Source organism: Vigna unguiculata, chromosome 7 (assembly GCF_004118075.2).
Source record: "Vigna unguiculata cultivar IT97K-499-35 chromosome 7, ASM411807v1, whole genome shotgun sequence".
In the NCBI taxonomy this organism is placed as follows: Eukaryota; Viridiplantae; Streptophyta; class Magnoliopsida; order Fabales; family Fabaceae; genus Vigna; species Vigna unguiculata.
In genome coordinates, this window is record NC_040285.1 from 14,308,436 (window position 1) to 14,333,702 (window position 25,267).

At 31.9% G+C, this 25,267-nt stretch overlaps 2 protein-coding genes and 1 pseudogene across 3 annotated transcripts; all 3 read right to left on the bottom strand.

Moving 5' to 3' along the window:
* Window positions 1–284: 284 nt before the first annotated feature.
* Window positions 285–3,828, bottom strand: LOC114189552 (annotated as a pseudogene).
* Window positions 3,829–4,939: 1,111 nt separating this feature from the next.
* LOC114191193 (anaphase-promoting complex subunit 11-like) lies at window positions 4,940–8,020 on the bottom strand. Its single transcript, XM_028080374.1, has 5 exons — window positions 7,981–8,020; window positions 7,176–7,224; window positions 6,991–6,993; window positions 6,504–6,622; window positions 4,940–5,250 (listed from the first exon to the last, which is right to left on the bottom strand). Exons 1-5 carry the CDS (start codon window positions 8,018–8,020, stop codon window positions 5,135–5,137), a joined length of 327 nt encoding a protein of 108 aa, XP_027936175.1. The 3' UTR covers window positions 4,940–5,134.
* Window positions 8,021–11,140: 3,120 nt separating this feature from the next.
* Window positions 11,141–12,767, bottom strand: LOC114192691. Of its 2 annotated transcripts, none has more exons than XM_028082476.1 (5): window positions 12,635–12,767; window positions 12,356–12,472; window positions 12,179–12,256; window positions 12,008–12,103; window positions 11,141–11,920 (listed from the first exon to the last, which is right to left on the bottom strand). In XM_028082476.1, coding segments are annotated over exons 1-5 (420 nt in total). In that variant the 5' UTR covers window positions 12,636–12,767; the 3' UTR covers window positions 11,141–11,792. The 2 variants fall into 2 exon arrangements, with proteins under 2 accessions (XP_027938277.1, XP_027938276.1); XM_028082475.1 differs by having other exon boundaries at window positions 11,142–11,920; window positions 12,179–12,259.
* Window positions 12,768–25,267: the final 12,500 nt, after the last annotated feature.

Consider the following 25,267-nt stretch of genomic DNA (forward strand, 5'->3'; position numbering starts at 1 on the left):
GTAATAATTAATCTCAAAAAAATTATATATTTTAATTTTATTTAAAGGTTAATTTTCTTTTAATTCTAAGTTTTTTACTTTAGTTTATTTTTTTTGTTTTACTAATTTTTTATTTTTTAATGGTTATTTTCTTTAAATTTATATATTTTTCAATTTTCTCTCTCGTAATATATATTTTAAAAATAAAATAAAATATTAATATATTTTGAAATAATCAACTCCGTATGAAGTCAAGGTTACAACTTGTCCTGTGTTTGCTAAGGTAAGACCTAAAAGCAATAAAGTTCCAGTCCAAAGAGAAATCCACCATCCAAAATTTTAGTTAATACATTAAAAATAAACTCTTATATGTACAGAAGGAACACGAATTCTAGAATGGAGAAAAATTCAACTAGTTGTAAGAAAATCCAACTAGCTCCTTAAATTTCTACTAACATACATCTTTCAAGAAAATCAAGTTTTACTAACGAAATTAACACTATAAATTCAGCTGCAAATCATCAACAGTCAGCAACAGAATAGATGAACAACACTGTGGGTCCAACTTCTACGCTCACAAGGAATTACGATTTAGGCTTTTTTGGGTTATCCGAGCCAGATGTCTCAGCTTTCCTCTTAATTCCCAGAAAATGTTCTACCTGAAGCAATTAAAAAAATATGTATAAACATCTGAAAAATATAACATAAAAGCTTAAACACGCCCTGAATTATATACCTTACGATCACCAAGCATAGGTGTCAAGCCGCCAGGAAGATCTTTCTCAACAGTTGCAAAACCACTTTTTGGGTCACTAGTTTGTCTGCCAATAAAAAACCAAACAGTCACATACATTATTGGTATACTAACTAAGCAAAACAAGGAAATAATAAAAATAGGTTCCGTTATGCAACTCCTAAAACAATACACTGTTTCAACTTCCTTTTTGCAACAATAACTTTTAACACTAAATCACAAAACCAAACATGCTCCAAGTTTCTCAATTCATTTCATGCAAACAGATCTTTAAATTAAAACTTGAGGAATTATAAGTTTGCATAAAATTGAAAGCATACCCTGGTTTAACATGACCACTAAGAACAAGATAGGGGGTCTGCAAACGTGCTTGAGCTTCCCGCATTCTCTCCACAGACAGTGATGGTGTATCAGAACTCTTCATTTGCTTCATCTTCAATTCTTCTTGATATTGCTTCATACGCTTCTCTTGCTTCATTTTTCCAGGTCCTTTACCGTGGAACTTATGAGAAATCATTCGAAAGGCTTCCTTGGGAGTTAAAATTCTCCCAAATTCATCAGTCCTTTCAATGCGAATCTCCCTTTTTTTCTGAGTTTCCTTCTCGTCATCATCTACAATTCCAACCAATTTACTTTTCTTCTTGTCCATGTTTCTGCCACCCCATTCAATGCTTTCCTTAAGTGTTCCTCGATCTTTAAGAAGTTTCAAAGCACCTGACAATCCTTTCCCTACAGCAACTTCATGGATAGTTTCATCAGGAACGATTTCCTCTTTGTCTTCCTTATTGGGTTGTTCATCTTCATTAGTTTCTTGAACTTCAGTCCATCCACCACCCTCATTAGTCTTTTCTTCATCAGGAACAATAGCCTCTTCATCATCATGCATGAAAACATCTTCACTTTCTGGTTTACGTGCTTCTGAAAAGTACAAAGTAGCATGCCTAAGTTTAATTTAATCAACTATCAGCTTCCCCATTATATAACACTTCCAACATGCTTACAAAACATTTATATGTCAGAATACCTACTGTACTGAGCATAAAAAAGAAAGATCAGATCACAAACATTCAAATTATTATTGTGTCATTGGCAAAGATGTCAACAACAAGAGCACAATGAAATAACTATTATATAGAGGATTTCCAAAACAATCAACAGAGTTCCAGCAATCCAAATGGATGAAAAAGAAAACTGATCCACTTTTAAATTTAATCAGGACAGTCATACTCATGAAGTACTATGAAATTCATTGTATTAGAAACCACAAATAAATCAGAATTACCTTCATCAATGTGGAGACCCCAGACAAATTCTTCCATCTCTGTGAAGACCACCTTGTTTTCTCGTGACTCTCCAGCCGTGGGGTTTTGACCATCAGTCTCATTATTATGATTTGAGGTAGCAAGCAACGCAATAGCTTGAGGACCAGATACCCCTTCTTTCTCATGCTTTTTAAGAGCTAATCTTCTTGCTTCTCTAAGGATTTACGAAGATCCTCATCATCATCAACAAAAGCTGGAGTTTCATCTTCATCTGTTTTAACATTCAGAGTTTGTTCCTGACGCAACAATTTGGAGGCTTCCTCTGCTTTAGCATAAGCAGACTGGTAAGCATTACTTCTCATCTTAGCCTCCAATCTTTCTTGCTCTTCTTTGATAGCTTGCCTCCTCACATTCTTCCGAGAACCAAGGTCACCAACACCCAATCCTGAAGAGACAGCTTCAGCTTCAAGGGCATTAATGTCTAGCTTATCTTTCTTCCGCAAGGACTTTTTCTTCTTGGGCTTCTTAAATTGTAGCATTTCTTCGTGAGTATAGTAATCTGATGATACCTTTCCAGATGAAGTAAGATCTTCAAAGGTATTTGTGGAAACACCTGTTAACCTTCTTCGCAACTGGAAGGTAGAAAAAAGATACCCCAGAAAAAATGAAAAAAGAAAAACAGATAAACAGAATGACCATTGCAATAGGAAAAGAAGAATAGAATGGCTATCACAATATTTCATAAAAGAAAAGCATAACTAACATCTTCAAGTTTCTTCTCAGCTTCACCTGAGAACCGTCCCTTTTCATCCAAAGTTACTCCCTGAACAAAAAAAATCTAATGAGTACATGCATTCACAAAATCTAGTTGCTCATCATCCTTTTTGGGAATGTAACAAGAGTAGCAGACCTCTTCTGCAGCTGGATCATCATACTGTGGCAACATTTTCTTCTCCAAGGAGGGATCACCATTGAACCTGAAATCGAGAGAACAACCTTCATAAAAACTCTTTCCTTTTCAATACTTCATTTTAATCTATACATACATTATAGCACATCGACAACAACTAGAATGTCTTACTTATCATCATATACACCAGTTTTATTTTTTGAAGCTTTATATGCCTCGTCTCGTCTTTTCTGTTCTCCAATTTCAATGTTTTCCAGCATGTCAACCTCTGCCATGAGAGACAAAAACTCTAATGATGTATCATCACTCACAGACTTCGAACTTACAGAATAAGTAGCAAGTTGTTGTACCTTCGTTAACATCACCATCAGCAAGAATGGGCTGATCTTTGATAGTCAGAACTACTGTACCACCTTCCATAACTTTATCAAGGCCATGGAGAACTTTCAGCCCGGCCAGGTTTTCTGTCAGATATTCAATATGCAGGTATATTTTATCAACCAAATTATCAACAATCAAATAAACATTCATAACCCTCTTACAGATAACTTAAATGCCCTAAGCTGCTGGGCTGTATCCTCATCATCACTTCCCTAGGCATTCAGAAACAGAGAAATTTACCTGTGTGTTGGGCTGTATCCTCATCGTCACTTCCCTCTACTGCAATTTTGTCCTGCGAAAGTTTTAGCATGTTGTAATGATTACATATTTGAAACTGGGAGAAACAGTATCTTAAAGATCATAAAATATAGGTACAACATAAATGGGGAAAAACCTGCTCCTCAAAAATCTTTGAGAGCTGCAATGCTCTTTTCTTTTCTAACTTGCGGCTTTTACTAACCCATGCTGAAATCTCAGTATCACCTTCAGGCTGTTTCTTTGTTCTTGATTCTTTCATCCTATCTAAAAATAAAAAATATTATCACAACATAAAAGTCTCATACTTTCAAGTTTTAAGCCTAGAAATGTAGTATTAAGAACACAATCATCAAAATATGACAATAAGTTGACAGCAGAAATGATAGCATAAAAAAAAACCCAAATTTCCTTGTTTAAGTTATGTTCAGATGGAGGTAAGGAAAAGCAGGGAAATACGTAACTAAAATCTTCGTATAGAAGATCTTTAAGGGGGCAAATTGAGAGATATGTGTTCCTCTTCCTTTCACCCAAGGGAAAGGATTACTTTTACTTAAGAGACATTTGCATAAAAAATTAATTAAAATAATGTCCATATTTTTTTAAAATAAATCAAATGTTCTGAAACAAATGCTAAACAATACAATGGTGGGACTTCATTATTTAATTTAATTTTAACTACAACTCCTAAACAATAGAAGCAAGCAAGTGCTTTCTATGCTTATTGACAAGTTGCTTAATAGGTTGGAATATCCCTTTATAGTTTTCAGAAAGTCTAACGTGCTACCAATTGAAGTGAGAAACATTCTTCATGCTGCCAAAATGTCTTAAGACTTCATTCTGAAACATGCTACATTCAAATCACAATCTACATCTACACACGTAATAAAATGTTACTAATGTCTTAACGTGACTTTTATAACAATTCTGAAGTTAGATGTTACCTCACGTAAACCAGTTTCTAATTAGATTTTTTTGTTTCCAGGCCATGACTGAGGAGCCTGTTGAATCTTCAAACGCGAACCAAACCAATTTAGGAAACAACAAAGTATTAGTGTGAATAATAAAAATATTGTGTACATATTTGAAATTTTGTTAGGAACTGTAATTATTTCAAAAATTACAATCATTCAGACAATATAAAAGGAAAATATTGTATCAGATTTTATACCAAATTAAGAGATCCCCTCTATTTGGAGACCAATAAAAGAAATACCAAATCTTCTGCAAATACAAATAAGTAACATGAGGATTCCAATAATGTAAAGATATCAGGATATAAACTTTAAGGATGAATAATCCCAAATCATTGAAGGACCCTATCTATATTGGGTAAAAAAGGTCCAATTCATAGATTAATTATAAGAGAAAAATCAGGCATGACATGAGACTCCTTAATTTTGGCATAATCATGATAAAAAGGAATAACTAAATATAAATAAGAACCCTTCAACCCATGAAGAGGCACAATACAACACTAATCACAACCCAGTACATTTATATGCATGGTAAAATTGAAGTATATTCAAATTAACAAGATCACATCTACAATGTTCAGTAGTCAGTCACCCTTAAGGGAAAAAGCCAATGTTCTTATCCTTTAAACTGCCATTCACGACGGCACATGGGGCAATGCGCTTGTGATGTTTGAGAATTAACCCATTTCAGGATACAGTGCAAATGAAACGCATGATTGCATACACCCCAAACTGCAAGAAGACAAGAGAACAAGCATTACTCATTTCCGTTATAAAGACTTACATAGCACTACAATTTGATAAGCAAATCCTGATACCAAGAAAAAGATATCATCCATACATTAAACAAACAGTTTTTCAAGGAGAGTTAAGCACGAATTTATAGCCCAAAATAAAATATTTTTATCTTACTGATGTCTTAAAAGCTTCTCGATCATGCGAAACTGCTTCGGCATAAACCAAAAAGTAACAGTAACATACTCACACTACAGTTGAGTGAATTTGTGTTGGAAAGAATGTAACATACATTGCTAGAGTATATAAATTTTGCATAAATGTCAAAGTCATCCACATGAGCAACAATTCCTTTGCAGGAGTTCAACACATTCAAACAAGAGAAGTTTGCATTTTAAATACATTTTCATTATAAATTAGAACTACAAACGATGTAATTTTAGAGATAATTAGAAAATTAACAAAATTTGGACAGAGTGATTCAGTGTACTATGTGTGGAGAGAAAACGAAACCAAATAAAAGGACCCTTTTTCCATAATCCTACAAACTTATATGCAAAGCTTGGAAGCTTCATTGATTCATTTACACAATGTTGATGATTAGTTAAACAAGGCCCAAGAAGTGATATTACAACTAAAAATTTTCTGAGACTTCCTTCAGCCCTCACAATATGACCACTGCCTACACAAATAATAACAGAACACATACGTTAGGATTTAAGCACAAGAAGATATCCCACCCAAAAGAATAGTCCATCATGTAAGAGAGCTCACAGCTTATCCTACTCACTGTGACACTCTTAACTTTGTTAACCCGTTTAATGTCTGATGTCCATAACCGTCTCACACACAATTGACACTGAGCAGATGGCATCTCTTTTTTCTTTCAAGACAACTTTACTCATTTATTAGTATTGGCTTTGCAGCTTAATCTAGCTTATAATTAGCCTTTTCCCTGTAACATAACTCTCAATAAAAGCAACAATTGTTGGGACTCAAATACAAGAGGATATTCCAACCTAAGAATTAGTCCATTAAGTAGGAGAGTCTTAAGGCTTATATTCTACTCGGTGTGAGACTCTTAACAAATAAAATCACAAACAGTTACACAATGTGTAGTTGAGTTTAAGACTATATCACTTACACAGTTACCCAAAGCACAATGATTAATCGAGAAATTTAACTAGGACAAGTTGGTCCAAATATAATAACAACACAATCTACCACATAAAAAAATATATATAGCTTACTCAGAGGACAGTCATCCCCTGGAAGTTTACAGTCTGGACAACATCCATCAAAGGCCATTCTACAGATCCCACACGTTTCATCTTGAGCATCCCAAGTCCACGAAACAATACCGTGCCATCTAGATTTAACGAGAGAACAAAAAATTAGGAAGAGCTAAATATTTATTTACAAATGACTAGAAAAAAATGATAAAGGAGACTGACAATTCAGAACAAAAATAGGGTTAAATTAAATTTCCAGTGTTTAATAGAAATTTGAAGCAAGTGAAAAGGCAATGGAACTCAATTTCACACGTACACCGCAACTTTTGTTCTCCTTAAAATTATTTTCAATCCCTCCTTACTTTTCATCTTCTCTAACCTTAACTAATCAAACATGGTAATATACACATACTAGAAAGCATCAGCCATGAATTATTTGACAGATAAACTAAGTAAAACAAATCCATAGTTGCATGTAAGTTATGTTGAAGATAGAAAACAGAACTTACTCTTTTCAGAAAATCAGGAGTACCCAATCAGAGACCTTAGTCAAGAAAAACACCATTTCTTTTATTTAATTTATTTTCTGCAATGAAAATATGAAAAGTATATTGTTCCAAAACAAAGATACAAACATCAATCAAATAATAAAAGGAGAAACGACGTAAAACGGAATTTTGAAAAGGATACGCAAGATCTTCACTTTCATCTCCGATCCCGTGCCTAGCAACAATAACACCTAATAGAAAATGAGGATTGAGTTAGTTAAATGTCAACTAGAGATGGAGAAGATTTGAAATTGGTAAAGAGCTGCATTATTACTTCACCTGGGCGGACTGCGGAAGCCAATTATACATAGAGGTTCAAAAGTTTATAATAAAACAATGAAGTATCATGACGTTTTATTTTATTTTCTTTATTTATTTATTTAAATTAGTAATATTTCTTAGGGATGTTACAAACTACGAACTTGAACTGACCAAAATGAAAGGCAATAATCACGAAGAATAATTATGCATCTCAATCCATGACTACACATGCATCAGGCCATGAAAATATCAACTTTGATTTTTGAATAAACATGAGAGTCGAAGAAGGTATTTTGGTGGTAGATGGCAAATGTTTCTCTCTAGGAACCTCTAATGTATTTAATTTTTTTGTTTTAAAATACACCTTTTATGCAAACCACAAAACTATGTCATTTAATTTTAACATAAGATAACATGTGGAGAACACTAATTAAGGTGACGCCATAAGATAATAACCATCAGTAACATATCTTTAAAAAGTATTTTAGGAGTGTTAAAATTTTCTTTTCTAGGTATATACAAAATTTGAAGAGACCAAATATATAAAATTTAGTTTTGGTCTCTATCTGAAACTTTGTTTTGTTAGGTCTTTCTTACTTACGACATGTATGAATGTAGTCTTCCTTATCCAACGATGTTAACCATTTTTTTACTGTAGTGAGCTACACTGGCCTTTTAGTGTGTACACGTGGCCCTTTCAAGTAATGGATTTGTGATCAATGGCATATTTGAACCAAAGTAAAAATCATGAAGTACACAATGTCGCCTTCATAAGGAACATAAATTGAGGACCTTTGAACTTGATCAAAGTAGGAAGAAAAGTGCATTCCTACACCTGGTTACATTACAAAATTGGTTAGAGATAGATCTAGATTCTTATATATGAGGGGAATCCAATATGCTAGAATTGTGTTAATGGAAGGGAACATAAAACCTTGTGTTATACCAATGAGCAACAACTAAAGTATAACACGATTGAAATTGAGAGGAAGTAGTGCATATCTTGGAGAAGATGATGTGTGTGGATAAGATGGATGAGAGGGGAGGAGAGGGAAGAAAACAAAGAAAGCAAGAGGGCACCGTGGAAGAAGGATGTTTTAAGGGAGGTGAGAACTACGAAAGGGGAGTAGGGAGTGGGAGGTATTGATAGAGGGAGGGTGGGGGAGGGGGAGAAATAGTCGTGGAAGAGTTAGAAGAAGAATGAGATAAGGATAGGACTGTGTTTTCATGCGATGATTTGTTGTATGGATGAATTTGTTGGGATGGATTTGCGAGTATTGAACGTGTTCGTATCCACCGATTTGCGAGCAAGTGATGGAGCATATTTGAGGGATGACTTCCTCGTCCCATCTCGCCAAAGTTGAGAGGATTTATGGGAATAAGTTGTTATTTAACCATAATGTCGCTTTCGAGAGTGTAAGGCTGCATCACTCATTCATGAAGAATTTGTGAAGCATACACCCTTGGAAGTGAGAGAATTCATGTGGGTAAGAGAATGGATTATGAAACCGGTGAGTGATGGAATCAACCGTTATAGAATTTATTTCATGTCAGTGATGGAACTGATTCCATGTGTTTAGTTTATATATATATATATATATATATATATATATATGTGTGTGTGTGTGTGTGTGTGTGTGTGTGTGTGTAAGGCCCACTTAAATTATGCCCTAATGTTTTAAGTGTTTGTCCTAATCTATTGGGCCTAAGGCTGGCCCATAGGGCGCCCAAAACCCCTAAACAACCCTAACACTCTCATTCTGCCCACTTTCTAGGAGTTGTTCCTATTCTCTCTTAGAATTGCAGCAATGCTCTACTAGGGTTTGGCCTTTGGCTCTCCTCAAGCTAGCTCAACCCCATTTCTACCCCACGTAAGTTGGTCTTCAACCCATATCTTCTCCTCTTTAGTTCTATTTTTCACTGTCCAACAGAGGTTCATTTGGATAACCTCGTTTTTCTTTTTGGGTCAGTATTTCCAGCTCACGAATCGACTCCTGGAGTTGTTGTGCTTGTCTATTGAGTGCCTGTGTCTTTCGCTAATCTCTGTCCAGGTAAGGGAAGCTAGGGTTCCTCGTATTTTCTGAATGTCTGTCTATTTTTGGCTTTGCATCGTGTTCGTATGGCTGGTGTGCTACTTTGGTTATATGGAATACCTTGTATGTTGTTTGGGATTGCATGTGTGGCTGATGTAGGTGAGAACAATGGCGAGAACTGGTATTCTCGCCCAAGCGAGCTTGTCTCGCCTAGGCGAGAATAGCAAAAACTGGCCCAGGTTCCTGCTCGAGCTTTCACTCAAGCGGAGAGTTGTTGTTTGAGTGACGAATCATCTCGCTCAAGCAAGAGGGGCTCGCCTAAGCGAGAACTCGTGGGAACCTAATGTGGTTCGCTTCAGTGGTAGCTCATGCAAGGATTCTCTATTTTGGGTGAAGGGCAGTCTCGCTCAGGCGAGGAGATCTCGCCCAAGCAAGAATTCGTGAAACCTAGTGCTCTCTGAGGGTAGTCTTGCCTAAGCGAAAGCTTGTAGCTTGAGTGAAAAGTCCCTTTCGCCTGAGCGATGGTCGTGGCTTGAGCGAGACTGGTGTATGCTCTAATGTTATTCTCTTCCTTGTTTTTGATGATTGGTTGCATGATTGAGTGTTTTCCCCAAATTAAAGTATGAAACATGTGGATATGTATGCATTATCTATTTGTATGGGCTAGAATTGATGAGCTTGGTATGAATATGCATATGAAGTATGATTGGGTGGTTGGTTGTATATTGTCATGAGAGAGGTATGCATGATAATCCTATGTTTGGTTGGTGAGACATGACTATGGTATGGTTTAGGACGTAATTCCATGAATCTCTTGGTGAGATCTCATGGTGGTGCCTCATGGTTTAGGACGTAATTCCATGAATCTCTTGGTGAGAGCTCATGGTTGTGCCTCATGGTTAGGACGTAATTCCACGAACCTGTTAATAAGGTCTCGTGGTGGTGCCTCAGTATATAATTAAGTAAGGATTCAAGTAAGGATTACATCCTGAAACTCTAAAGAGTCAGTTAATCTGATGTAGAATGTACTAACTCGAGTGGTGAGAGTAACGGGAGGCCCTAGTCTTTGCAAGGATAATGGCCTTAAATTTTTGAAGGCTAACCTTATGCGTGGTAGGGTGAAATCCATTGGCATTGGCTCTACAGAGCAGTAGAGGCCACCACAAGTGCAAGCATCCAATGATTCCGATTGATTATATGTATCCGGATAATTGATTTATGTATTCTTGACTTTTAAATTGTATGTTCAATTGTATGATAAAAACCTTTTTACTTTAGCTTACCATTTATGTTTGCTTGTGTGTTCTATGTGTGGTTTTCTCCTTTTGTGATAATCATCAATTTATTAATGTGAGCAGATGTGGGAACCCTTAGATATCATGAGGGTGATGAAAACTCCGTTACGTAGAAAATCTTGGGTTGGATTCCATGCTCCGAGTACTCTTAAGGCACTGTGGCCTATATACTGTCTTTGTCCTATGAGCCTGTATTTTGGATAACTTTCAACCGTTTACTCTTGTTCTTCTGTTTTGTTAATGGCATCATGGTGTGCCTTAGTTTTCTCTCCGAATATTTTGGACAATTGTAAAGAGTGACACCTATATGATTTTGCTCTTTTATTATATCTCATGTAATGTTTCATTTAATTAAGCGTATTTATTAAATGGGACATTAATATATATATATATATTAACTATAATAATAATAATATATTAATTTTTACTATAAGATCAAAACTGTAATCTTATATATTAAATTATTAAAACTTTTTTTATATATCATATTAATTAAAACACTCACCAATTTTTACAAATTGTATTCATAAATTTACTCGGTTTCACCTTCAAATTCTCTAAAAAAACAACACAAATTTTCATTCTAAATTGAGTCAAATTCGTGGGATATTTTTTTCAAATTCATCTTTTCAAGGTAACATATAAGATGTTATGCAAAACTTTACGAAGAGGAGACTTTTGTTGAAGAGAAACATGGCCCTTGTCGAGCTCCGCAAGTTGTCTCCCACCAAACACTCCTCAAGAGCCTTTTGACTGGTCTCTCTATCAATCTGACCAAATAAGAAATATGCTTACCGCGAATTGAATTCTGGTAAGGTTTTCGCCACCGGTCCAACAAAACACAGGTGAAATTCAATTTGTCAGGAAATCAAGTGGGACGCGATCCAATGCGAGAATTTCTTTTTAAATGTATTATTTATGAAAAAAATTTGAATATTTGAGCTTATACTAGGAAGAGAAAATGCCACCGGTCTAACGTAATTAAACAGGTTAACAGATTGTCGATTCACACAAAAATTACAAAAAATTGTCAGAATTTTCAAAATACACAACACTCTATTGGCATATATGATGCACCAAATCTTAGTTTTATAAGGGTTCCTATTTCAAATTGTATTTATAAAAGCCAACTCAATGAAACTTGTCTGATGTCACTGCTTTCAAGCAACTTCAAAGGTTTCTAAAGTGAAGTTTTGGTTTTAAAGGAGCCTTGCCTTTGTTGAATGCCTCATCTTCCTTTCTACGTGATGTTGTACTGTTGTTCAAGTCATTCATGCTTCCTATTAATCCATCATTTTCTGAAAAAGCAAAAACATATAACAGTTTTTGTTCTTATGCTATCTTTTCATAACATGAACATGTTCCCACTAAGGACAATTATTTACCAGGACTAGATAAGACTGCACGTGGGCGTATAACAGAAGAAGCTCTTGCATTTTCTTTTGGACTTTCACCAACTCTCTTCACACTCTTCAATACTCCTGTGCAAGTTCAACCATCATTGAAATGAAAAGAAAGAAACAATGCTAAGGAGATGTATCAGGGAAAATCTCAACCTTTAGTTGAAGGGGTGGATCTCATTGTTACATGTTGAGGACAAACCCTAGTGCTTTTGGAAACTGAGTGCTTCTTCTCTTCTTCTCTCAGAGACAAGAATTTCGTGTTTGAAGACAATCCAAGAAAATAAATTTGCAAGGGTATAAGAAATAAACATCAAACCAAATAGAATTTACCTTCAAAGTATAGTAACTCAATGAACTTTGAAAGCATCCAAGATCCACTGTTGTTTTCCGGAGAAACACATTCTTCTTCTTCTTGTTCTGGTGTTCTTACTCTCACCTTGGGATTCACTTCAACCACAAGCCACAAAGTCACAAACTAAAAGGTGTGGGACATTATCAACATATACCACTAGAACTGTATACAAAATGATAAATGACTCTTAACATTAAGAATTGAAAATGGATTAAACCAGAACATGCATATAACATTAACATGTGAAGGAAACTCACTTGTATTGTGGTGTTTTGAAACCAGAGTTTGGAATAACACCTTTGAAAGTTGAAACTTGTTGAGTTATAAAGTGCAGCATCAATGGTTGAATGGGTAAAGAAGAAGCAAAAGGTGTGGGGTAAAGTGAGAACTGGCAATTATATTCCTTAACTTGAACACCAAGAAGGTTAGATTGTTCAGAATTCACATGAGATGAATGATGAACCCAAAAGTTATATGATTGGCTATGACCTTATTGGTCTCATTCCCAAACTTTATAAATATAAATTAGCAATATTTTTCTCTATTCTAGACTAGATGTAAGGGTATCCTTTTATAATTATATGTTATTTGAGAGTTATAAAATATAAATTATTTTAATTAACTCAGAATAATAATTACAATATAATAATCAACTTGGTTTAAGTTAAACAGTTTTTTTTTAACTATTTAGAAAAATAAAATTATTTTTGCTATTTTTACATTAAAAAATAATAAATATTATTAATTTAACTTAATCATTTACCAATTTTAGTATATCACTTGTAAGTAAGTTTTAATTTTAATATCTTTTATATTTTTTTATAAAAATTATGTTACTGATATTCTTCTAGAAAAATGGTAAATTTTGTAATTTGAAAACATTTTATTCACTTAAAAAAATTATAATTTATATGTTTTATCATATGTGTAATTAGAGATGGCAAATAAATTCGTCCACATGGGTATTGTCCGAACCCGTTCCCGTTTTGACAGGAAATCTCCACTGGGTATGAGTATGGGTATGGAGAATTTCCGACTTTTTTGATTGGGTATGGGGATGTACATATCCCCCATAATACCCGTCCTCACCATATCTTTATCCCTGTTTAAATTATTAAAATATTCACAATTAATTAAGTAACCCATATATATATATATATATATATATATATATATATATATATATATATACTTTTTGTTTTTTATTTCTTCTAATTATTTAGTTTGTCATGATACTCATTCGCATCACCACTATTATTTGTTAACATTTTAATTTATTGTATATTTCTCTTTCACATGAGAATGTTTAATATTCTCAATTTAAGTGTTTAATAGCATAAACCTTTCATTTAATAGCTAATATAAAAAAAATTATTTATTATACATTCTAAGGTATTTTTCATCTTATCATACCCTTAATTATACATTTGTTTTCCTTTGTGCGATTTCTTTCAATGATTTCTCAAATTGTATCTAAGACACACATTTGTTAATTTTTTAATATTTTTATTTATTGTTTATTTTCATCATGTAGAATCATATTTCGATATATTTTATCTAATTATTTTTATTTTTTAACTCATTATGAATCATACTGTAATCTTTTCATTATAATTGTATAAATATTTTTTTTTACTACAATATAAAAATTTAATGTAATTGACATAAATATTTTTTTATCACCATCCAACATATATTGGAGTTCAAAAGATACAAGATTTATGTTAAAATTTTATTATTATGTTTATTATTTGTGCTTTTGCGTCATTTTGATCAAGTGATGTATTATAACTTTTATTAGTGTATAAAAAAGAAATTCATTAGAATTTAAAAAGTTGAAGTAAACAAACATTTAAAATATATTTTAATTTGAATTTTTTTTCCCTTTTATATTTTTTTTAAAATATTTTAAAAATTTGTCAACTAGGTTTCATTAATGGCTGCATATTTAATAAATGTTTTGGTTCTTATGAAATTTTATTTAGAATTCTAATCTAAAATGTAAATAATTATAATTTATTTTAAAGTATTTCATATTGAAGAAACAATCATTCTCCTAATATTGAATATTTGATAATATTATGTTTGTTTTACTGTATTTTTTTATTATTTTATAAAAATTAATTAAAATTAATATTGAAGTATTAAGAAAACATGTACGGGTATGGGTACGAGATTATACTCGTTACCTGATGGGGATGGAAATGAGACAAAAGTTGGATACTCATTGGGTTTGGATACGGGGATGAGGATGAATTTTTTCTACGGGGATGGGTATGAGAAGCAAAACTCGTTCCCGCCTCGCCTCGTTGTCATCCCTAGTTGTAACAAATGCAGTTAGATGAAGGGTTTTTCAAGAGGTTATTATCATATAAAATAGGATTGCTGAGGATATGTTCATCTATTCTAACTAACCCTTGTATATTACAATTATTAAAATGTCAAAGTCATAAATTTAAGGTTAAATTACTCTTTTCGTCCCTCAATTTGTGAAGTAATATCAGTTTGATTCTCAAATTTTTCGTTGTCTCAATTCGGTCCTCATTTTCTTAAAAATGATTCAATTTGGTCATTGCCATTAATTTTGACCAGACGGTGTTAAAGTCAAAGTCACATGTCAATTTCTGGTTTTTTTAATTATTTTTAATTATTTTTTTAAATTTTTTTAATTTTTTTAATCTTGTACACGTGTCACTTCACAGTTGTGCCACATGTCAAAATTACTTAATTTGGTCCCTATATTTGTTTTTAGTTTCAATTTAGTCTCATTTTTTGTTAAAATGAAGCAATATTGTCCTTCCTTAAATTGACACTCAATTTAATTTTTGTATACGACTTATGATGATATTCCTAATAAAATTGACATTTTTATTAAATATTTGTAGAAATATTTTTAAACAAGTTTTTTTTTTTAATTTTATTATTAAACAAAGTTAAACCCCAAACTTAATTTCAAAAATTAACAATTTCTTCATTGTAACATCCCATTTAAATAATAACATAATTAAATGAAATCTTACACCGGATAATATAAAGAGCCAAGTTGCGGAGTATAAAGTCACTCCTTACAGTTATCTAAGGTACTTAAAAGAAAATACTAAAGCTCACTACAAAGCCTACAATCCAAAAGGAGTAAGAGATAGCCGGTATTCGAAATAAAGCCTTAGGGGTAATACAATACACGGGTCTTAGCCCTAAAGAAAAGCCCAAATAAAACATAAAGTCCAGCCCAAGTAGACTATGCAGCGGAATCATCTCTTCCCTGTTGACCTCGAGTACCTCTCGCATCTGCTCCCATCAATAAATTGATGATCATCGCAAAGGTAGAAGAACAACATACAAGGCAATCAAACAAGCAAGGGTAAGCTAGAGCCAAAAAGATTTTATCATGCAATCAGATATACTTTCATAGTCCAATATGCATACATCATCCAAGCATGTTATGACCTTCAAATCAATACACTAAGACTTGACTCGACTCATCCGGATACATATAACCTGGTCGGATTCAGCGGATGCTTGCACTTGTGGTGAATACTTCTGCTTACCCCCGAGCTATGTGTTACAAGTGTTACAATGAATCAATCCCCCATACACAAGGTTAGCCCTTAATGAGTTTCAGGCCTCCTGCTACTCTCACCACAAGAGTCAGTCCGTTCTAAGTGAGACTAACTGACTCCTTAGAGTCTCAGGATGCAATCCTTACCTTGAATCCTTACCAAATTATATAGATGGGGCACCACCATGGACACCCACTAACATGGGTCATGGAATTACGTCCCGACCACTGAAGCACGACCCTGAAATCTCACCTAGAGATTCCAAGGAATTATGTACTCACCACATACTATACATATTCAAACAAACAGTAATATTTATCATGCTTATAAATCTCATGCCAACCTTTATAATCCATCATCATACATGTTCCATGTTGAATCCATTCCAAATCATCATTCCCAATTCATGAATATAGAAGTGTAATTCATATCGACACCATGCCACTTTGATTACCAACCATCTCATACTAGTCACATGCCAAGGTCATGTTAAACTTATCAATCACATACCATAAACCATTCTACTCATACCCATTCGCCCAATTCATGCTTTTAAAAGTAATTGAATCAATCCACAAGTTCAAGTTAAAGTAACGAATTAAAATTCTGCAGCAATTCTCGCTTAAGCTAGACTGATCTCGCTTAAGCTAGAAATTCTCGCTTAAGCTAGACTGATCTCGCTTAAGCTAGAAATTCTCGTGTAACCGAGACTGATCTCGCTTAAGCTAAAATCCCTCGCTTAAGTTAAACTGACAGCTTTTTAATGGTTTCAACATGTAAAAACACCAAATCCCAAACAGCAAAAATTTAAGAAAACACAAGCACGTTGAATAAAACGTTGGCATCATATTTCATGCTTTAAAAGAGTAAACAAATCAATCATGGGAGCATACAAGCATTTAACAACTGTCAATCTCGCTCAAGTTAAGGAGCTCTCGCTTAGGCAACAGGGTCTCTCGCTCAAGCGAAAAACTTTCGCTTAAGCGAGATTGAAAACAGAGAGTACTTCGAGTTCTCGCTCAAGCTAGCCCAACTCGCTCAAGAAAGAGGCCTTTGCTCAAGCGAGCACTCGAAACTAAAAGGGGGCGAGTTACTGCCATTCTCGCTTAGGCGAGAGCTTCCCGTTTGGGCGAGAAACAGCTCGCTTAGGCGAGCATAGCAGATCTCACCTGCTCTCACGCATGCAAAGCAAAAAATTCATCCAGAAATAATACACCGATTATTTTCACACCATCAAAAGCACAACAAATTATCAAGAGCACCCAACAGAAACAAAAAAGGACACATTATTTATAAAAGCATGAAAAATCCTAGCTTCCCTCACCTGGACAGATGCTAGTGGAAAGCACAGGCACCTACGGAACCCAACAGCTTCAGGAGCATACTCAAGAGGTGGAACAGAGAATGAGGTTGAGCTGACTTGAATATAAATGAGCTTCGAGCCCTAGCAGAGCACTGTTTGAGGGAAAAAAAGGAGTAAGATGGCTAATTTTGCAAAGTGGACAGAACATGAGAAGGTTAGGCTGGTTTAGGGGTTTTGGGATGCCCTATGGGCCAGCCTTAGGCCCAACTGACTAAGAGAGACCCTTAAATTTTAGGACAAAATTAAAGTGGGTCTTACATTCATCATATATAAAGGCATCAAGTGTATCATATTATACAAACTTAGTGAAGATTAAAAATCAAATAACTTGTCACTTTTAAAAACTAAATTTCAAGTTCAAAATAAAAACAAAAGTCTAATGTTTTGTATATAATTTAAAGTTAATTTAAAATATGTATAGAAATATTTAATAAGAACGTTAATTTTAGTAAGAATATCACCATAAGATTTATAAAAAAGTAAATTGGGTGTCAATTTAAGGAGGGACAATATTACTTCATTTTTACAAAAAAAAATGGGTCTAAATTGAAACTAAAAACAAATATAGGTATCAAATTGAGTCATTTTGACATGTGACAATTGTGAAGTGACACGTGTAAAAAATTAAAAAAAAAACAGAAATTGACACGTACATTGACTTTAACACCGTCTGGTCAAACTAACGGTAAAGACTAAATTGAATCATTTTTAAGAAAATGAGGACCAAATTGAGACAACAAAAAACCTGATGACCAAACTGATATTACTTGACAAATAGAGGGACAAAAAGAATAATTTAACCTAAATTTAACAATCACTTATCCGTGTAGTCTTTTAATAAATTATTTTACAATTCATAATCAAATGTCTAATCAAATTTTTAAGATATTAGTAGAAAAATGAGTTTTTGACAATTTTTTTTAATAAATTTGACAAATATTTTATAAATAGGATTAAAATAAATTAATTTTTTTATTTTTTAATGAAAAGGAAGTAATACAAATAATATTTTTTACCTTATTTAGTAATTTGTTAAATTTTATTAAAAATGACTTTGTTAATGTATTATTTTTCTAATATAAAATCATTCAGCACAAGTATGGAATGATGCCAATGCGCCTCTCTGGTTATTATGGTTTATAAATGTCCTACATTTTTTACCCTACTTTTTTCTTATATTTTGATACTTATTATTCTTATTAATTGCTTTTAGTTTATTAAAAAAAATTCAAGAAATGAGAATATTCTGGTTCAACCAGAATTAAGACCCTTGCTTAAGTGGGTTTAGAAAGAGTTGAAGCTAAAGAAAGACATCAAACTTGTATTACTAAATATTAGGATAATTTGAAATTTACTTTCATTATCACTTGTCATGCTTGATTTAGGCAGGTACTTTAATAATGAGTTGGGAAAAAAATCAACTTAAAGTATTATTGTTATGAAATAAAGCGAATAATAGAGAGAATAATAGATAAAAGAGAAGAGAAGAAACAATAGAGAATAGAGAATGAAAGAATAGGGAGCAACTCATTTATGTATTATTATTGATAGGAAGAGTCCTATTTATATATACAACATGTAATCCATAAAGGAAACAAATCAACTTAGTTAATACAAATATTTACATAAAGAGTAATGAGTCATATAGGTATCAATCATATGAGTAAACAAATCAATGGACAATCATTAATTCATAACACTCCCCCTTGAATGTCCATCGATAAAAGAATGTGCCTCGTTAAAACCTTACTAGAAAAAACCCTTTGGGATAAAAAAAACGTAGTGAAGGAAAAAAAGTACAATATTGTTCATCACATATTATATTTCTCCCCCTCGTGTAAACTTACATCATTAAGGTGATGGAGTCTGAACTTGTGAATCATTTATTCAAAAGTTCTTCTTGGCAAAAACTTCATAAATAGACCTGCCATATTTTCACATGAATGAATTTTTGGATATTTATATCATCCTTTCAATTGAACAATACATTATTGTCTTCATATATGGTTGTTGATTCCATCTTTGTCGGAGATAGTCACAAGTTTCTTGCACATGTTATTATAGACCTTAACCAAACATATTCACAACTTTCCTCGTAATTTTGTATGATTAGACGATGTTGTTACTATGGTTTGTTTCATATACCTTCATGAAACCATTGTGCTACCACATGTGAACAAACATCTTGTTGTGATCAACCATTGTGACATTGTGAGAATATATAAAATAATATGCATATACATAACCCATTGGTCTAAATCTGAATCATTTGGATGGAATAAGCTCATATTTGTAGTACCCTTAAAGTAACAAAGTATATGTTTTACTCCAAACTATTTTCTTCTTGTAGTTGAAGAACTATATCTTTCTTAACAAATTTATAGCAAATGCAATATTAGATAGAGTATCATTAGCAAGATACATTAGTGTTTCTATGACACTAAGATATGGTGCTTTTGGACCAAGAAGATCTTCATCATTTTATTGAGGTCTAAGAAGAGTTTATCAACATCTAACGACCTCACAACTATTGGAGTGCATAATGGACATGACTTGTCCATTTAGAACATTTTAAGCACCTTAATTATATAAGCCTCTTAACGTATAAAAACACCTTTATTTAAATACTCAATTTCTAATTTCAAATAAGACTTTGCCCTTCAAAGATCATTCATCTCAAATTATTTCTTTGAGTAATCAATTGCCTTTGTGAGCTCATTAGGAGTTCCAACGATGTTTATGTCATCTACATAAACAATAATTATGGCAAATTCATTTTTGGATCTTTTCATATAAATACAAGAACAAATAGGATCATTTTTCTATATCCTTCTTTTAATAAGTACTCAATAAGATGGTTATACCACACATGTCCTGATTACTTTAATCAATAAAAGAGCATATTCAATTTTATTGAATAACCTCTTTAGAATTTATCTTGTTGGGCAAATAAAATTCTTCAGGAATTTTCATATAAATATGATTCTCAAAAGAATCGTACGAATAGGTTGTAACATCATCCATTAGATGTAAATGCAAACTTTGTTGTGCAACTAGGATAATTGAATATTGCAATGTTGTTGCATCCAATACTAGTGAATATGTTTTTTTTTTCACAAATCAATACAAGGTTTTGTGAACAACCTTGAGCAACCAATTGTGCTTTGTATCTAACAATTTCATCATTCTTAATTTGATTTTTGCACAAAAATCCATATGTACCTAACGGGTTTCACAACTTCAAGTGTGCGAACTATACGTCCAAAAACCTTTCATTTAGCAAGCAAATATAATTATGCTTCTTTGCATATTTTCATTTTGGCCAATCTTTTCTTTGTCGATAATCTTCAATGATCATTGCTTATTGATCTTCATTGTCATTCATAGCATTCATCGCTATGTCATAAGTAAAAGTTTCGTCAATGTTAACTTCATTTTGGCTCCATATTATATGATTCATGACATAATTTATTGAGATTTCATCATTTTCAACAATTTCAGGTACCTGAGGTTCTTCTGGAACCGAACCATTAATTATGTCAAATGAATATTTTGGGATTTCAACCTTTTCGATTATGTCCTTTTGCATTTTAGCTCCCTTTCTCATTCAAGAGTCTTTATCTTTGGAACCAATAGGCCTACCACTCTTCAAACGTGTCTTTGGAACTAACAAGCCTACCATGCTTCAGGTGTATTATGAAATAATATCAAATATACTCGAAGCATTAGCAGTTGGTATATATAATTTGATTAACCTTTCTGTCAATAAGAATATTTGGTAATTGATAGACTAATTTTGTAAATGAATTATCCTTTGAACTTCTAGTTCACATTCTTTTGTGCGAGGATCAAGATAAGATAATGATAATTCATTCCAACCAATATTCTTCTCAATATTTTTTCTTTCTCCCCCTAATGTTGGAAAAACTTATTCATCAAAGTGACAGTCACAAAGTCAAACTGTAAATAAGTCTCTTGTTGGTAATTCAAGATATTTTATTATTGAGGGAGGATCATATCCAACATATATTCTCAATCATCTCTAAGGACCCATCATAATCCTTTTTGGTGGAGAAATTGAAACATATACACCACACTCAAAAATTATTACATGAGAATATTAGGTCACTGACCAAAAACCAATTGCAAAATAGAGTATTTGTGATAACTTATTGGCTTGATGTGAATCAATAATGCAACATGCGAAATTGCATATTTCCAAGTAGCCATTGGAAGATTAGCTCTCGTATAGTAATGATTTTGCAAGTCTATTTTGAGTATCAACATGTGCTGCTAGATGCTTAACTTCAATTCCAATTGATATACGATACTCATGAAAAGCATGAGATGTAATTTCACCAATATTATCAAAAAAGATTTTCTAAATCGGATAATCTGGGAAGTGAGCTCTTAACTGTACTAATAACTTTGCAATTACTTGATTGTGAGTTGATAATAAACAAATATGTGACCATCTAGTTGATGCATCATTTAAAATCATGAAATATATAAATGTTCCACATGGTGGGTGTATTGGACCAGAAATATCACTTTGTATTCGTTCTGAAAATGAGATTGACTCATTTCTAATTTTTTTGGTGATGGTCTAATTATCAACTTCTATGAACGTATAATACATGAAAACTCATTGGTCTGAAGAAGTTTCTTGACTCCTAAGTGGATGTCAACATGAGTTTTTCAACCCTTTTTTTCGCATCATAATAGATCCAGGATAACTCGAATGATCATACCAAACAAGGAATTCATTTTGATTCGTAAACTTTTGGTTTACCATGACATGCATTCTAATTGTACTAATATATGCGTAGTACAAATCATCCAATTGATCATGTCAAACAAGACATTCATTTTCATTCATAAACTTATTGTTTACTATGACATGCATTTCAATTGTACTAATATACGTGTAGTACAAACCACAAGAGAATGTTGATAATTTCTCCAATATACTTTTTTTTTCAACTCAATCGTAGAGATATAAAGATATTTCATATCTTTTTCATTGTTTGTCTCAATATAATATCTATTTAGACAAATATCTTTGAAACATAATAAGTTTCTATTCAACTTTTTGGTAGAAGTATAATAGCTCTTCTAGAGTCTTCAAATATATTTGTAGTACTATAAATAATATTAACATTGATGTTTCGCATTATCAAACAAGAGAAAATTTTATTACTCTTGAGAATTGTGTAAGTTGTTGCACTATCAATAAGACACGTATCCTTTGGTACTAGTGCAAACATTCGTTTTTCATATAAACGTAAATATCAATGTGAGATTTTTTTTAACACTCTCATAATCAATGAGGTGATCAATGCTTCCATTTGCTTTAGCAAAAAAAATAATAATATCAAGATGAGTAACATCCATATGGCAATAATCAGAATCACCATCTTCATAAGCAAAATGTGTTTAGATGTTCTTCTCATTATTTGTAAGATGTTTTGGTGTACAATAAGTACAACTCAAATGGCCTTTACCACTGTAATGATAATATATACTTTCATCTTTTTGTCAATGTTTTCACATTTTCATTTTCCCTTTTTCACATTATTGTGCCACTTCTGATGACAAGATGTGTCTTTGAAATTTTCTTTGTAGCCATGTCCATAATCAATATCACAATCACGATCATGAAAATATAAATCAAATGTTGCTGCATTCACTTCTGGGAATGGAGCATAACCAATTTAGACATGTTTCATGATTTTCTATCAAAAGTTCATTGTTTTGTTCAGCCATACAAAGGCATGAAATAAATTCATAATATTTATTGCTGCATTCACTTCTGGGAATGGAGCAGATTAGGTGGATCTCATGATTTTTCATCAAAAGCTTTATTGCTTTGTCCAGCCAGCCATACATAGGCATGAAATAAATTCATAATATTTGTGAAATCTTTTTTCACACTATTTTTGTCGCATGAGCAAATTAGTTGCTTAGATGTTTTATTTCTTTATTTAATGGTATCCCAATATCCATTCATCTAAATATATTTCTACATTTAAAATCCAATATAAGAAATTCTTCCTTGTAATATCAAGGGTCACAAATCCAAAATTTGCAACGTTTCACGTGTTTAGAACTAGCACATAAAATAATAAAAATCATCAAAATAATAATAATAATAATATCCATCGTCATAATAAAAATAAAAATAATAAGACAGAGATGAAAATTGATAAATTCAAACAATTCTTATCACAAGAAGAAGAATATAAGGTAAAATTATAAATTGAGAAAGGATTAGAAAGAGCCTCCATTGAGACACGCAGAGCACTGTCGTTAGAGATAAAAAGCTTCCACTAGTCCTCAATTGGTTGGAGCATCGTACTGATAACGTGTTATGAAATAAAGCGAATAATAGAGAGAATAATAGATAAAAGAGAATAGAAGAGACAATAGAGAATAGAGAATGAGAGAATATGGAGCAACTCATTTGTGTATTATTATTGATAGAAAGAGTTCTAATGATAGATATAACATGTAATCCATAAAGGAAACAAATCAACTTAGTTAATACAAATATTTACATAAAGAGTAATGTAATGAATCATATAGATATCAATCATATAAATAAATGTATCAAATCAATGGACAATCATTGATAACAATTATAACTTGGTTGATAATTTGTGCCTATCAATCTAAAATTATAAGTGACTAGACGTTTTACTGATAGATACGTAGTTACTTAATTAGAATAACTTTTTTTAACATTATTTAGTTAGTTATTTTTATTTGTCTTAATGCTAATTTGCTTTAATTAACTAAATCATGATTTTATAATTTTAATTCTAGTTATATGACCTTTTAAAAGTAAGGATATTGGTAAAATTGTGTTACAATTTATCATTAACAATAGATGTAAGGACTACTATGTAAGTATGAAGAATTGATCGTGTCTTCTTTCTCATCCAGAAATTCAATAGTTTTATAATTTTTCTCACATGTTTTTTTAATTTTATTACTAAGTCAATTTTATAATTTCGTAGATTTGCGTAATTAAACTTGTTAACTTAAAGAAGATGAATTAGATAACAAAAGACAGTGAAATTAATTTTTTATAATTATTCTATCATTTTATTATTTATAAATTTTGAATAATCTTTGTTCTTTTATTCTTAAAGTAAACAAAAAAAAAAAACTTAAATGCACATTTGGTCCCTATTTTTGTTGTGTTTGTTCAATTTGGTCCTTATTTTTGTTTTGCGATAAAGAAGATCCTCATCTTCGTCAAATTTTGGTCAATTTGATTATTTTTATTAATGATGTTTAAATAGTTAAGGTTTTTGAACATTAAACGTCATGTGTCAACTCTTGGTTTTTTATATTTTTATAAATTTTTTAATTTCAAAACAAGTGTCCATGTGTCTAGTCATAATTGTGTCATGGGTCAATGTTAGTGTCATGTGTCAGGTTGTTATTGTATTATTTCTTTTTGTTCAATTTAGTTCCAATATTTATTATTTTTTTTTCAATTTAACCCCTATATTCGCTATTTTTGTTAAATTTAGTTCTAGATTTTGTTAAAATGAAATGATTTTTTTCTTTCAAATTGAGACCAAAATTAATTTTTTACCAATATTATATATTTATTTTTAAAATTTAAATTATTTTTGAAATTCAATTATAAATTATTATATTTAATTATTAATTAAATATAATTCTTAGATTCAATTGTTAAATAGAATATAATTATTTAAAATATTATTAAAATATAATTATTAAATTTTTTAAAAATATATATTAACATTTGTAAAATTGACATTTAAATCTAAAATATTTAATATTTTTATTGCATTTTAGTTATTAAAATCTAAAATATTTAATATTTTAATTTTAATTTTATAAATATTAATTTACTTTTCTAAAATATCTCTAATATTTTTGAATATCAATTTTAAAAGCATCAATATTTTAGAATATAAATATTAAAAGAA

Coding starts and splice junctions, on each gene's coding strand:
- LOC114191193 (XM_028080374.1), bottom strand. CDS start 8,020: ATGCCATTGATCACAAATCCATTACTTGAAAGGGCCACGT. Junction 7,225..7,980: donor ATTACTTGAAAGGGCCACGT/GTACACACTAAA, acceptor ATTTTCTATTAG/GTGTTATTGTTGCTAGGCAC. Junction 5,251..6,503: donor AGGGGATGACTGTCCTCTGA/GTAAGCTATATA, acceptor GTCTTCTTGCAG/TTTGGGGTGTATGCAATCAT.
- LOC114192691 (XM_028082475.1), bottom strand. Junction 12,260..12,355: donor TGAGTTACTATACTTTGAAG/GTAAATTCTATT, acceptor CTCTGAGAGAAG/AAGAGAAGAAGCACTCAGTT. Junction 11,921..12,007: donor TGCAGTCTTATCTAGTCCTG/GTAAATAATTGT, acceptor TTGCTTTTTCAG/AAAATGATGGATTAATAGGA.